The 13365-nt window shown below is 49.1% G+C and overlaps 2 protein-coding genes across 2 annotated transcripts; one reads left to right on the top strand and one right to left on the bottom strand.

Moving 5' to 3' along the window:
• The first annotated feature begins 6167 nt into the window (after positions 1 to 6167).
• LOC146753856 (uncharacterized) lies at positions 6168 to 7430 on the top strand. Its single transcript, XM_085530050.1, has 2 exons — positions 6168 to 6613; positions 6671 to 7430. The coding sequence occupies exons 1-2, from the start codon at positions 6168 to 6170 to the stop codon at positions 7428 to 7430; spliced, it is 1206 nt and encodes a 401-aa protein (XP_085386176.1).
• Positions 7431 to 11968: 4538 nt separating this feature from the next.
• LOC146753855 (uncharacterized) lies at positions 11969 to 12938 on the bottom strand. The gene has a single exon (XM_085530049.1). The coding sequence runs from the start codon at positions 12893 to 12895 to the stop codon at positions 11969 to 11971; it is 927 nt and encodes a 308-aa protein (XP_085386175.1). The 5' UTR covers positions 12896 to 12938.
• Between the last annotated feature and the right edge of the window lie 427 nt (positions 12939 to 13365).

Genomic DNA, 13365 nt, shown 5'->3' with positions numbered 1-13365 from the left:
TGGCTGCCCATGGGGGTTGTGGAGTCTCCTTCTCTGAAGATACTCAAGGCCTGCCTGGACGCCTACCTGTGCAACTTGGTGTAGGGAATCTGCTTTGGAGGGGGGTTGGACTCGATTTATGGAGGTCCCTTCCAACCCCTACGATTCTGTGACGCTGTGAGCCCTGCCTCCCTGAAGCCTTGCAAAGGAAAGCAGATTTTTTTCCTTTCTTTCTCTGCCCACAGCTGCTGTATTTGAGTGTATCTTCACTTGCTGTAGAGTAGGACCTTGCTACCGTGATAGCATTCCTGCGTTGTTCATTGCGCACGCATTACAGTAGGAATGGAGTGAAACCTTTTGGGTTGTAAGCAGAGGACAGCGTAAAGACACGGGTGCACTTGACTGGTGGAGATGGCTGAGCTCGTGCCATTCTTAGAAGTAATGCAATGCCTCCCCTCTGCACATTTCCCTTTCCAGTGTGCTGTGGGAGGTCGCAAAGGAACGATAGCAGCAGCATGGGAGGCCTCCAGGCCCAGCAGAGGTCAGACCTGCCCTGTGTGCGGCGCTGACAGATGCACGGGTGGAAACACGGATAATTTTTATGGAATTTTATTGGGGAATCAACTCTTGGAAAGGGTGGATAGGAGCAGGACAAGGGGAAATGGTGTTAGGTTGAGGGAGGGAAGGCTGAGGATGGATGTCAAGGGGAAGATCTGTAGTAAGAGTGGAGGGGTGCTGGAACTGGCTGCCCAGCAAGGCGTAAGGCTGGGCCTGAGGGCTGGTTGTGGCCCAGCTGCAGGCACGGCCATGTTCTGGCCAGCTGTTGGGTGGAGTCCTAGTGCCGCCTGCGGGGTGGCCTCTTGGCAGGAGGTGCAGAGTCCTCCGAGGTGTGAGTCCTCCTCCTCTTCGGGGCTCGCCGAGGCGCCCTGCCTGAGCGCTCCCTGCCCGTGCTGGCACTGGAGGGACCTGGCACTGCCTCCCCCGGCTCCTCCTGTGCTGCTTCTTGGACCACATTCACCGGAGCCGGGTTGGATGGAGGCTGTCTGGGACCTTCACGAAGGGCAGAGGTTGAGGGGCCAGGAAGCTCCTCCACCACATTGCCTTCCCAGGTGCTGCTGGAGGGCTGTGGCTCAGGAAGGTGTGCTGGGGAGGCGTCTGCATCCTGGGCCACTGCAGGGCTGCTCTCCTGCCTGGTGGATGCATGGGAGGCATCCTGGGCAGGCAGATTTTGCTGCTCCCTGCCGCACAGCTGCGCAGCTCGGACAGCGAGCCATCGTGCAAAGCGGGCAGCCTGGCTTTGCAGGGAGCTGAGCAGCCGTGCAGTCAGCGCTGCCTCGTCCAGGCCAAAGAAGGACAGGCCGGAGCTGACAAGGCACTGTACTGCAGATGCCCCGTGGTGAGCCCCAGAGAGCTGCCTCAGCTCCTGCCGCAGCCGGGGCAGCACGGGCTGGGACACAGATCGGGGCTGGAGGAGTGGGGCTGCCATGTGTGCCCTACTGCGCACCTGGCGTCGTCGTCGTGCTCTTCTGCCCCTTGGCTCATTCTGACGGAGGACAAATTCTTCAAAGCTGCTGTCTGCACTCACCGAGTGCCGGATGGACATCATCCTGCCTCTGCACAGGGGGCACTTGCGCCTCCTCTGGACCCAGCGCCGGATGCAGCCAAAGCAAAACCAACGCATGCACGGCATGACAAAGCTGGCATCAGTCACGCTGTCCAGGCAGATAATGCAGCGATAGTCCATCGCAGTGGCCATGCCTTTCTGCTGTGATGGAGGACAGGAGAGCTCAGGCGATGATGGGCTTCTCCTCGCCACGATGCTGCAGCAGCAGGGGTCACACTAGGAAAGGAAGAAAGGCCACGGTCACTTGCTGAGCCCGGCAGGGGAGGAACAAGTGCCCACGTCCCTTGCCAAGGAAACCCTGCCAGCTGCCCAGGGTGAGGTGTCCCCTTACCGGTTCCCTTTGCTGCTGCGGCCTTCTGGGTGCCCCGGCTGCCTGAGCCAGACAGGTCAGGGAAGAAGCTCCAGTGGCTCTGGGGACGAGCACTGAGAGCGGCTGTCAGCAGCTCCCAGAGCACGAGAGCAGCACCAAGGCAAGACTTGCCGCTCACTCCAAACCTCACAGACACGCTCGGCTGGAGTTCAGGCACAAGCCAGACTGAGAGAGAGTAAGAGGATGGATGTGCTGTTTCTCCTGATGAATAAAATGCGTGTACCCTGACAGCTACCATCTCCATATTGGACGGGACCTGTGTCCCCTGATAATAGGGGTAAGCAGGAGTGTCCCTGACAACCTGAAGGATTCCAAAGACGAGCAGATATCCCCACTGCAGAATTTCAGCCGTGCAGGTTGAGACATCAGTGACCGACTTGCTGCCTCCCTGTGGACCAGCGAGACATCGCCGGATCCTCGGTGGTGATTATCCCTGCTCCGAAAACAGTTCACTAGAATTTCCCTCTTTACTATTGCCAACTTTCCCATCTTCCTCAAATCCCTTAGTTGCTTAGAACTTGTAATAAATCAACTGAACAGCATTTGGCCTTGTTTGTTGTCTTTATCTTCCTCTGGGTATGTATATGTTGAACCATCTCCTCCAATAATTGGATCCAGACAGCACCGAAACCAGAATTCAGTGAGTTTTTTCAGAGCCTTGCTTAAACACCCATCTTTTATCTGGTTTGGATACATTATTTTGCCTTGCCTTCCCTTTAGAAGGTGTTGCCTCCCTCCTGGGGATGCTGCATTCTTGAATATTGCCTGAATGAAAAGGGTAAAATAACGTGAGAGAAAAATACACTTAAGGTCTAAAACTGCTAAAAGCATAATCTGTGTTACAGGTAGGAAGTCTCTTTCAGGATATTCAGCTTTCTAAAATACTGTGAATTTGGGTGAAGATTAATGGCCAGTGTGCAGTCCTGGCAGCTGCTAACCTGGAATCCCGACTACACCTCGTCCTTTCCACAGGATGCTGAGGCCACCTGGTGCAATCGCTTGCTCAAAGACAGACACCTAAAGCTGGTTGCCCAGGACCATTTCCAGATAATGTTTGAAGATCTCCAGAGAGGAAGGCTCCACAGCCTTTCTGAGTGACTGGCTCCAGTGCTCAGTCACTCTCACAGCAGAAAGAGTAAGGGATGCCTTGAAAGCCTGTCTGCAGTGTTGATTTCCTCATGTTCAGATGGAAATTTCTGTCTTCCAGTTCGTGCCCATTGCTCCTGCATAGCATGGAAAAGAGCCTGGCCCCATGCACCTGACTCCTACCCTGTAGATAGGAGTAGATATTTATAAACAATAATGAGAATCCCCCCTCAGTCATCTCCAGGCTGAACTACCCCAGATCTCTCAGCCTTTCATCATGCAGGAAATGCTCCAGGCCCATCATCATCTTGGTGGCCTTGGATGAGACAACTGAAAATCCTGTAATCTTTGCAGCTGTGAGAGAAAACAAGAGGGAAGATTTGACCCTTTCCAGAGGCTAAATGAAGTAGCAGAAGTGTTAGAACCATGCAGAAATATCTTGCCTGTTAAATTCATAGAGATTTTGGAAGATTTTAAATACCAGAAGTTCTTGATTCCTTCTCTCAGTTACATTGTTTACTTTTTTCATGGTGAGTAGTTCCTGCATCACCTACACAACTAAACAAAGTCATAAACTCTCTAAGAATTTATTGTGTTTGGTGTAGAAATAACAATAAAAGGAGTGTTACAAATGTGTGTTTTAGCACCGATTTTCCTATGGTTTGGAGTTTCATGTTTGTCTGATTTAGTTGTTGGGTTGTTTATTTCTGTGAGACAGACAGATAGAATCTAGGCATCATTTACCAGAGAAGAACTTCATTTACAGGTTATTAAGAGCTGATTTTCCATAAATGCATAAGCTCAACAAAAATGTGTTCACACACCACACCTTAGTTGCAGCACGGCTATCATACAAAGGAACACTAGTGGTTCTTGTTTTCACCTGTAATTCTAATATTTTTCAGAGGAATAATAATATTAGGTTTAACTGCATCTCTTGAATCTTCGAAAATATGAGCTCAGAGAGAGAAAGTTGGTTTATAAACTTTTGGCTTTAAAGCAGGATGCTGCTGCTCAGGAGGTGATGGAGGCCACATCCTACTTGTTCTTAGCAGTTGAACCTTAAAAATTAAGCAGAAGACGTGAACTTGCAGAGAAACACAATAAACAGAAAACCGATTCTACAGATGAACAGTGAGCAGGGTTTAAATTCTAATTTATAACAGAAAATGTTTTATTTGTTTGTTTGTTTGTTTATTTTTTTTTGTAAGACAAATATGCAAAGAAACAAACGGAGATGTTGTTCAGAGTATAGGAAGGAATCTACAACTGATGGGAAGGTACACATCAAAGTTACAATACTGTTTTAAGTGAGGAGGCAGCAATGACATGGCTGAGCAAAGAACAAATGCGCCTCCAGCATTCATGGACCATCTATTATTAGAGCTTTTCTGTATTTAATTCCTTGCAGCCAAGTTAAATTAAGCCAGAAATGACAATACAGAGGTGAGTTTTCCCACAGTCCTAGAACCACAGAATCACAGAATCACCAAGGTTGGACAAAGATCTACAAGATGATCTAGTCCAACCATCCACCCATCACCAATAGTTCTCACTAAACCATGGCCCTCAACACAACGTTCAAACGTTCCTTGAACACCTCCAGGGTTGGTGACTCCACCACCTCCTTGTTAGCTCATTCCACTGCCTGACCACGCTTTCAGAGAGGTAGTATTTCTTAATGTCCAGCCTGAATCTCCCCTGGCAAAGCCTGAAGCCATTCCCTCTAGTCCTATCACTAATTGCACAATAGAAGAGGCCAACCACCAGCTCACTACAACCTCCCTTCAGGAAGTTATAGAGAGCAATAAGGTCTCCCATGAGCCTCTTCTCCAGACTGAACATTCCCAGCTCCTTCAGCTGCTCCTCATAAGGCCTGTGCTCCAGACCCCCAGCAGCTTTGTTATCGCTATTTGAACACTTTCCAGGGCAATGGATAACAGAACAATTCTGAAATTCCATATATACTACTAATAAGAAATCCAAGCTAGCTTCTAGGGCATTATATGTCTTCTAGAATCAGACTTCCAGTAAACATCCTGTTTTTCTTATTCTCACGTATCTGTCCCACAGGTCTTGTCCCCACTATGTCCCATGTCACTCTCACCCTGACATCTCCTTCTTGGAGATCTTCAAAAGGCACCTGGACATGGGCAGCCTGCTCTGGGTGTCCCTGCTGAAGCAGGAGTCGCAGACTAAGTGACCTCCAGAGGTTCCTTCCAACCTCAGCCATCCTGTTTCTCATCAATTCAGGAGTAGCACCTGTCAGCAGGCCAGGTGCATTGCTACCCAGTGACCCTGCCAGCACCTTCCAGCACCCTACTGAGATGGTCAGAACTGCAGGCACCACGCTACATACCAGTGATCTCTGCTGTATTCCACTTTCTTCTAACCAGATCTTCTGACCCATTTTCTCTTTCTCTCTCTGATGTGATTGTATTTTCTAGAGCAAGGTGTATGGTTTTCAGTGAATCAACCTCCTGCTTCAGTCTTCTGTCTCTGCATGCAGAATAGAAAGATTGTTTTCCCTCAGTCTTCATTTCCCAAAAGATTAAAAAAGAAAGGAAATGTAGTCAAAGCATTTAGCCAGGAAGGTCTGCTTATGAATGAATGTAAATATATACCCTCATTCTGTCCTTTTAGCTCACGTGCTTTGTTTGTGCAGGTAGCTAATGTGTGTTGCCTGAAAACCGAAGAAGCCGACCCTTTCTGATTCATCTCAATTCTGATTCAGCCCTTTTGATCGCCGAAGTCGCCTGACTCGGAGCCGTCCCGGACCGATCAGCAGCGACTGACCGCGTGGTTCGAGGGGGATCTCGGGCGGTTCCTTCGAGCAGGGAACCCCCGGCCTGAGGAGAAGCCCGGCAGCTGAGCGGGAGCGGCTACGTGACTGACGTGACGTGGGCGTTGCCTGGCAAAGGAGGGAGATTTAAACGGGCACAGGGAGCGACTAGTCGCTGCCACCAGAGACGGACACGAGGGGTCCGGGTCCGGGTCCGGGTCCGGGTCCGGGTCCGGGTCCGGGTCCGGGTCCGGGTCCGGGTCCGGGTCCGGGTCCGTGCACCTCGTGTCTTCCTGTTTCAGTGCTGATAAGTCTTCTGCTCCGACATGGGTGCTCCCCGGCGGAAGGCTGCTGCCAGAAATACTGAGGAGGCCCCGACAAGGGTCCCATGCTCTCAGAAACGGGAGGCAGCAACCAAGAGTACTGCAGAGACCCAGACTGAGGTCCTGCACATGCCTGATAGGAATTCTGCTGCCAAAAAGTCTGAGAAGACTCAGACTGAGCCCCCAACCCGAGATGCTGGTGTGCAGGTCTCTGGCTGTACTGAGTGCCAGAGCCTGGCCCTTTCAGTGCTTGCTGAGGGAGGCAGTGATTGTGTTTGCTGCGCCCAGATTAACTACTTGCTCAGCCTCGTAGTTGACCTGAAGGAGGAAGTGGAAAGGCTGAGGAATATAGAAGAGTGTGAGAGGGAGACTGACTGGTGGTGTCAGTCCCTCTCAGCCTCAGGTTCTCAGCACACAGCCGAGGCTCCTCATGGAGCACGTCAGCCCCTGCCACCTTACAAACAGGTGGTAAAGGGGAACCAGCCAGCTGACAGCGCTGCAGCGAGCCTCCTGTCCTCTCTTCCCCCCAGCAGCAACTTGAGAAGGGAGGAGGAGTGGAAACATGTACCTGCTCAGCAGAGGGGGCATCCCCCATCCCAACCATCCTCGGCTCCCCAGGTGCCTCTGCGAAACAGGTTTGAGGCCCTGGAATTTGAGGGCGGGACGAGTGAGAGTGTGGAGACAGGTTCACCCATGAGGTTGCCTCAGGCGAAGCAGTCACCCCCAAGCCTCAAGACTGCTTCTACCCGTAAGGACAGAAGGGTGATTGTCATAGGTGACTCCTTTCTGCGAGGAACAGAAGGCCCTATATGCCGGCCCGACCCTACCCGCAGAGAGGTGTGCTGCCTTCCTGGGGCATGGGTCAGGGACATTTCAAAGATAATTCCTGGTTTGATTCAGCCTTCAGATTACTACCCACTTTTAATAATTCAGTATGGCAGTGAAGAAGTTGATAAGGAAAGCCTGAGGTCTATCAAGAAAGACTTCAGGGGAATGGGGCAAATACTTGAAGGAGCTGGGGTGCAGGTGGTCTTTTCTTCTACACCCGTGGTGTCAGGGAAAGGTACTGGGAGGAAGCAAAAAACCCAACTCTTAAATAGATGGCTTAAGAGCTGGTGCAGACACAAGAATTTTGGCTTTTTTGACCATGGGGCAATCTACACTGCACCTGGCATGATGGCTGCTGATGCAAGCAGCCTGTCCCTGAGGGGTAAGAGGATATTAGCTGAAGAATTATCGGGTCTCATTGACAGGTCTTTAAACTAGGAACGAAGGGGGAAGGGGGCAAAATAATAGCTACAGGGGTTGAACGGGTCATTCGAGGGTTTGTACCAAAATCCGTGGGCAATGACGGCAGAGTGCAAAGGGAGGGAGTAGGGCAGGGGGATGCTGGGGATGCTGCTGTTCTAGCGGATCCTGGATCCCTTATAAAGGTGGCCAGATGGATAGCCTGGCTGAAGTACCTTTGTACTAATGGCAGGCAGCCTGAGTAACAAGCAGGAGGAACTGGAAACTGTGATGCACTGGGAAAGTTATGACACTGTTGCTATCACAGAAACATGGTGGGATGACTCCCACAATTGGGATACTGCCATCGGCGGCTATAGCCTCTTTAGGAGAGGTAGGTGAGGTAGGAAGGGAGGGGGAGTTGCTCTCTATGTCAGAGATTGCAATTTGTTTCCACTGGATTTAGAATATCCTTATGAGGTACAGATTGGTAAATGCCAGAGAAGGGCAACAGACACTGAATGTAACATGATTATATTTACAAACACTACATTAGCTTGCAGGGACAAGGATTATTTAGTTGATAAATAAGGTCAGTATAAATTATCTCAGCTTCCTGTGATTTTGAAAGTCACACTGAAAAATGATCTGTTCTTTGTGTTTTCCTTGTCCCATAGTTAAAAGTGGACATAAAGAACAAAATGCCTGATACTTTTTTTCAAAATATGACCTATCTGTGGGATTCACAGTGGATGCAAACACTGTACATTGTTACGACATACTGGTTTTATTGCTGCAAGTAATATAGATAGTTATCCACGTAAAATTAATTAAATCCATCTTTGCTTCTTGCCATTCAAAGAGTTGTTGCTGAAATTAGGGTTTTATTAAAGTACGATACAAGGGAAATTACTGCCCCTTTGAAGCATTTGTGCCTGACCTGAATTTAAAAAAATAACCCATTTTAATAGACATTCACTCTACATATCGAAACGGTTTCAAGCAGTGTTACTGTTTGATTGATGTGCATTCAGATCTTCCTGTTCCAAATTCCACGATGCACCATGTCCCTAATTCCACTTGGGAATGTGCTGAATTAAAAATGACAGCCAGAATCTGAGAGGTAAATAAACCTTTCCAATTAGGAGAATTAGTGTTATAAATACATAAATAAAATTGAGCGTAAATTTTAAGTGAAAATACAGTAAACAATATGCATTTTGTAAAACAGAGCACAGTAGAAATCAAAGATCATAAAAGGTCCTTTGAAAATACGTGTAGCTGAGTGCTGTTTTTTTGTTTGTTTGTTTGTTTGTTTTGTTTTTTAATGTTGAATTTTCTTTTAAATGCTCTGGTTTTTTTGTTTACTTTACCTGTTAATACAATATGCACTGCTATTTTTAAATACACCAACTGTGGAATTTAGTTTAAAACTGAGTAAATAGCTTAAAGTGTTTATTCTCACGGTATGGACAGTCTTATTAGGATGGTCTTTTGTTCTCGCATAAACATACTCAGTTTCTAAAATGTCCATAAGAACTTATAGTAAAGGTTAACTCTTCAGTTTTCATTATGACAAATGGCTTGTTTGTTTTCTCCTTGGTGTCAAGCATGATAAGCCAATAATGAACTTTCTGAGAAGGAAAACAAAAGCCCAAACCTGTCTCAAGAAATTAAATTACTTGTTCAAACCTACTGTGAATTGCCTGAAATTTCAGCATCAAAAAAACATGTGGCCAATTCCACTGGTGAAAAAGCAATTTTGGAAGCTTGCCTTTGAAATGTCGGCATAGATTAAGTAACAGTTAGAGAGGTGGTGTCTGCTCTTCCATTCATGGTTTCATGAAGCACTAAGAGTCTGACCTGTTTCCCTGCCAACACATATGCTACCTTACTGCGTAGTATCCCTTCATTTTCCTCAAGAGGAGGTTGCTCCTCAGTTTCCAAACACCGTAAAAGTGGAGATCAAGATTTTAAAAAATTAGATTTTATCTAAAGTAAATTGAGTTAAGTTAAACATGGTCCACTCTTTTTAGCAAGCATTTGTGGCAAATATCCTAAGGTGAAATCACTCAAAATATACACATTTCTGTTAGTTAAGACACCATTTTCTGAAGTTCTGTCACATTTTTCTGATTCCATCTCTCAATCCTGACTAGAAAACAACAAAACAACTTCTTGAAAATGCCAGCTTAGTTAGAAAGACTTGGGAATAGGATAAAGAGTGTAAAAACCTCAAAACATGCAGAGATAAGTCAGCAAGTTATAGTTCATCCCTGAAAATGAAGAAGAGGTTTCACTATTACACTAGAACAGGACAGAAACTTTCATTACAAAAGTCGTCTGTCTGGAGACAGTTTACTTAGCAGAAGGCTCTGGATTAATTCTTCTGTTTGTATGTGAGACCTTCCATACCCATGCCTAGCGATGCTCAGCTTCTATTTTTATTAATGCAAACATCAAGCCCACAAAAAGTATGCTGAGGTACCAGAGGGTGAGAAACTCAGTGTGTCGGTGGAAGGAAAATGCTTCATTTCAGATATGCTAAGGAAAAAGAATCTTAAAGACTGGAACATACCTCATGAGATATGCAGCTAAAGAAAGATCCAATACTAAAGGGAAAATAGGGATCAGTGGACAGTTGTCGTTCACATGAGGGAATAAAGGATGCAGGACAATGGAGATATATGAGGGATGGGGTATGGGAAGGAGAAAATGCTGCTTTAGCAAAGAAATGGTGGGGCAAGCATGATGAAACATCAGCGATTAAGACCACATGAAACTTGCCTGGAGAACGAGGTGAATTTTAAGACAACAAGAAGAGCTATTTGAGTTTATGCCAGTGATGACAATACAGAGACAAGACAAGAGGTAGAGAAGCTGTAACAGCCTCTTGAAATCTTCTGAGGAGGAAGAGAAAACGAAGGAAGAGAAACTGAAGAAGCCAGATTTATGTAAGAAAAGAAATAAAAATAATAATAATATAAAAAATCCTAAAACTTCAGGTGAAGCAATGGGTAGAACTGAGATATGAGACGTACAGTGCACGACAGTCCCTTCGGCAGCGGTGTATGCAGGGCAGGCTGCAGTAAACTTGCAGCTCTTTACCAGCAGGTGGCATCACAAGGATGCGTATCACAGCCAATTTCGAGTTTCGCTCAGCAAATCCCAGCTAGGGATGATGCATGAGAGCTGTCAGAGGCACAGCTGAGTGGCAGACAAGAAACACAGCAGTTCGCAAAGCAGATTGCAGTGAAGAGATGCAAGCAGCTACCTGTAACAGCAGACACATCCCAGCAATTCTGCTGATGTGCCACAAAGGTACATCATGCAGCTGTTGGAGCAACTGTCCCTGTAGCATCAGAGTCAGGCCAGGCTGCCAGACAGTGCAGCAACCAGAAACAATGAGAAGATCAGGCAGGTCTTCTACAGGAGTGCAGCTTCAAGAGCCTGAACCTAAAGTATTATGAATTAGGTGCAGACAAAGTCACTGCTTACTGGGCAAAGATATAATCTCTCATTTGGGCAAAGGCTAGAAGTTTGACTTCTGTCGTCAGGATTGAAGGGTCTGCTCCATCCACATATTGGCAAATATTTAGTAGATCCAACACTTTTGCAGCAGAGAAGGGATGAGTACTATTTGTCAAATGAAACAACCAATCTGGCTGAGCTTAAGCCCTGCAAAACAGCATGAGATAGAAAAGGCAAGTGAAGCAACCTGTGCTTGTTCAGAAGGAAATTCGTGTATTTCTGATAGTGTAACGCTGTGATCCCTGCCTCCCTGAAGCCTAGCAAGTAAAGCAGATTTTTTCCTTTCTTTCTCTGTCCACAGCTGCTGTATTTGAGTGTATCCCCACTTGCTGTAGAGTAGGACCTTGCTACTGTGATAGCATTCCTGCGTAGTTCATTGCGCACACATTATAGTAGGAATGGAGTGAAACCTTTTGTCTTGCAAGCAGAGGACAGCGTAAAGACACGGGTGCACTTGACTGGTGGAGATGGCTGAGCTCGTGCCATTCTTAGAAGTAATGCAATGCCTCCCCTCTGCACATTTGCCTTTGCAGTGTGCTGTGGGAGGTCCCAAAGGAACGATAGCAGCAGCAAGGGAGGCCTCCAGGCCCAGCAGAGGTCAGACCTGCCCTGTGTGCGGCGCTGACAGATGCACGGGTGGCAACACGGATAATTTTTATGGAATTTTATTGGGGAATCAACTCTTGGAAAGGGTGGATAGGAGCAGGACAAGGGGAAATGGTGTTAGGTTGAGGGAGGGAAGGTTGAGGATGGATGTCAAGGGGAAGATCTGTAGTAAGAGTGGAGATGTGCTGGAATTGGCTGCCCAGAGAGGCTGTGGATGCCTCGTCCTGGTGGTGTTCAAGGCCAGGTGGATGGGGCCCTGGGCAGCCTGGTGTAATAAATATGGAGGTTGGTGGCCCTTCCTGTGGCAGGGAGGCATGAAGACTGGTGATGTTTGAGGCCCCTTCCAACCTGGGCCATTCAGCGACTCTGTGGTCTGCTGCAGTCCGAGCCCCTGAGGGCTGCTTGTGGCCCGTGTTCTGGCCAGCTGCTGGGGCACTGTCCTAGCGCCGCCTGCGGGGTGGCCTCTTGGCAGGAGGTGCAGGGTCCTCAGCAGTGTGGGCCCTCCTCCTCTTCGGGGCTCGCCGTGGCGCCCTGCCAGAGCGCTCCCTGCTTGTGCTGGCACTGGAGGGACCTGGCACTGCCTCCCCCGGCTCTTCCTGGGCTGCTTCTTGGACTCTGTGCACCAGAGCCAGGCTAGATGGAGGCTGGCTGGGACCCTCACGAAGGGCAGAGGATGAGGGGCCAGGAAGCTCCCCTTCCGTGTTTGCTTCCCTGGTGCTCCTGGATGGCTGTAGACTGTCGTCAACAGTTCCTGTTGATGGTGTAGCTGCACCATGGACAGCTGCGGGTCTGCCCTCCTGTCCTGTGGGAGCATGGGAGGCCTCCAGGCCCAGCAGACGTTGCACCTCTGCACTGCACAACCGCACAGCTTGGACAACGAGCTGTCTCGCAAAGCTGGCGGCCTGGCTTTGCAGGGAGCTGAGCAGCCATACAGTCAGCGCTCTTTCATCCAGGCCATATAACGACAAGCCAAAGAGGGCAAGCTGGAATGCTGAAAAGGCTGCCCTGTCGTCAGCCCCAAAGAGCTGCCTCACCTCCTGGTGCACCCAAGGCATTAGGGGCCGGAGCACAGCTGGGTGCTGGCGGAAAATGGACACCCAGGTTGGCATCGCCTCTGGTTGGCTTTGGGGTGCTCTTCTGGCCCTTGGCCCATCCTGTCTGACAACATACTCCTCAAAGTTGTTGTCAGAACGCACAGAGTGCAGTATGGACGTCACCCTGCCATTGCAAAGTGGGCACTTGGGCCTAGTCTGGGCCCAGCGCCGGATGCAGCCAAAGCAGAACTGGTGCAGGCATGGCATTACATAGCTGGCATTGTCCATGCTGTCCAGGCAAATGGTGCAGCGATGATCCAGCTCAGCAGCCATGCTGTCCAGCTGCGATGGTGGAAAGTGCAGGGGATGAGGGGCTGCTCCTCACGCCGCTGCTGCAGCAGCAGGGGTCACACTAGGAAAGGAAGAGAGGCCACGGTCACTCGCTGAACCCGGCAGAGGAGGAACATGTGCCCACGTCCCTTGCCAAGTGCCCAGGTCCCTCCCTCCCAGCTGCCCAGGGTGAGGAGTCCCCTTACCGGCTCCCTTTGCTGCTGCGGCCTTCTGGGTGCCCCGGCTGCCTGAGCCAGGCAGGTCGGGGAAAAAGCTCCGGTGGCTCTGGGGACGAGCACTGAGAGCGGCTGTCAGCAGCTCCCAGAACACGAGACCAGCACCAAGGCAAGACTTGCCGCTCGCTCCAAACCTCACAGACACGCTCGGCTGGAGTGTAGGCACAAGCCAGACTGAGAGAGAGACTCTGTGTCCCGGCTACAAGCACTGAGGGCCAGGACGTCACAATCCACCCT

This window comes from Coturnix japonica, chromosome Z, assembly GCF_054131305.1.
Source record: "Coturnix japonica strain WE chromosome Z, WE-NBRP24, whole genome shotgun sequence".
Classification (NCBI taxonomy): Eukaryota; Metazoa; Chordata; class Aves; order Galliformes; family Phasianidae; genus Coturnix; species Coturnix japonica.
Note: the sequence above shows the minus strand (reverse complement) of the source record. Positions and strands in the feature narration are given on the sequence as shown.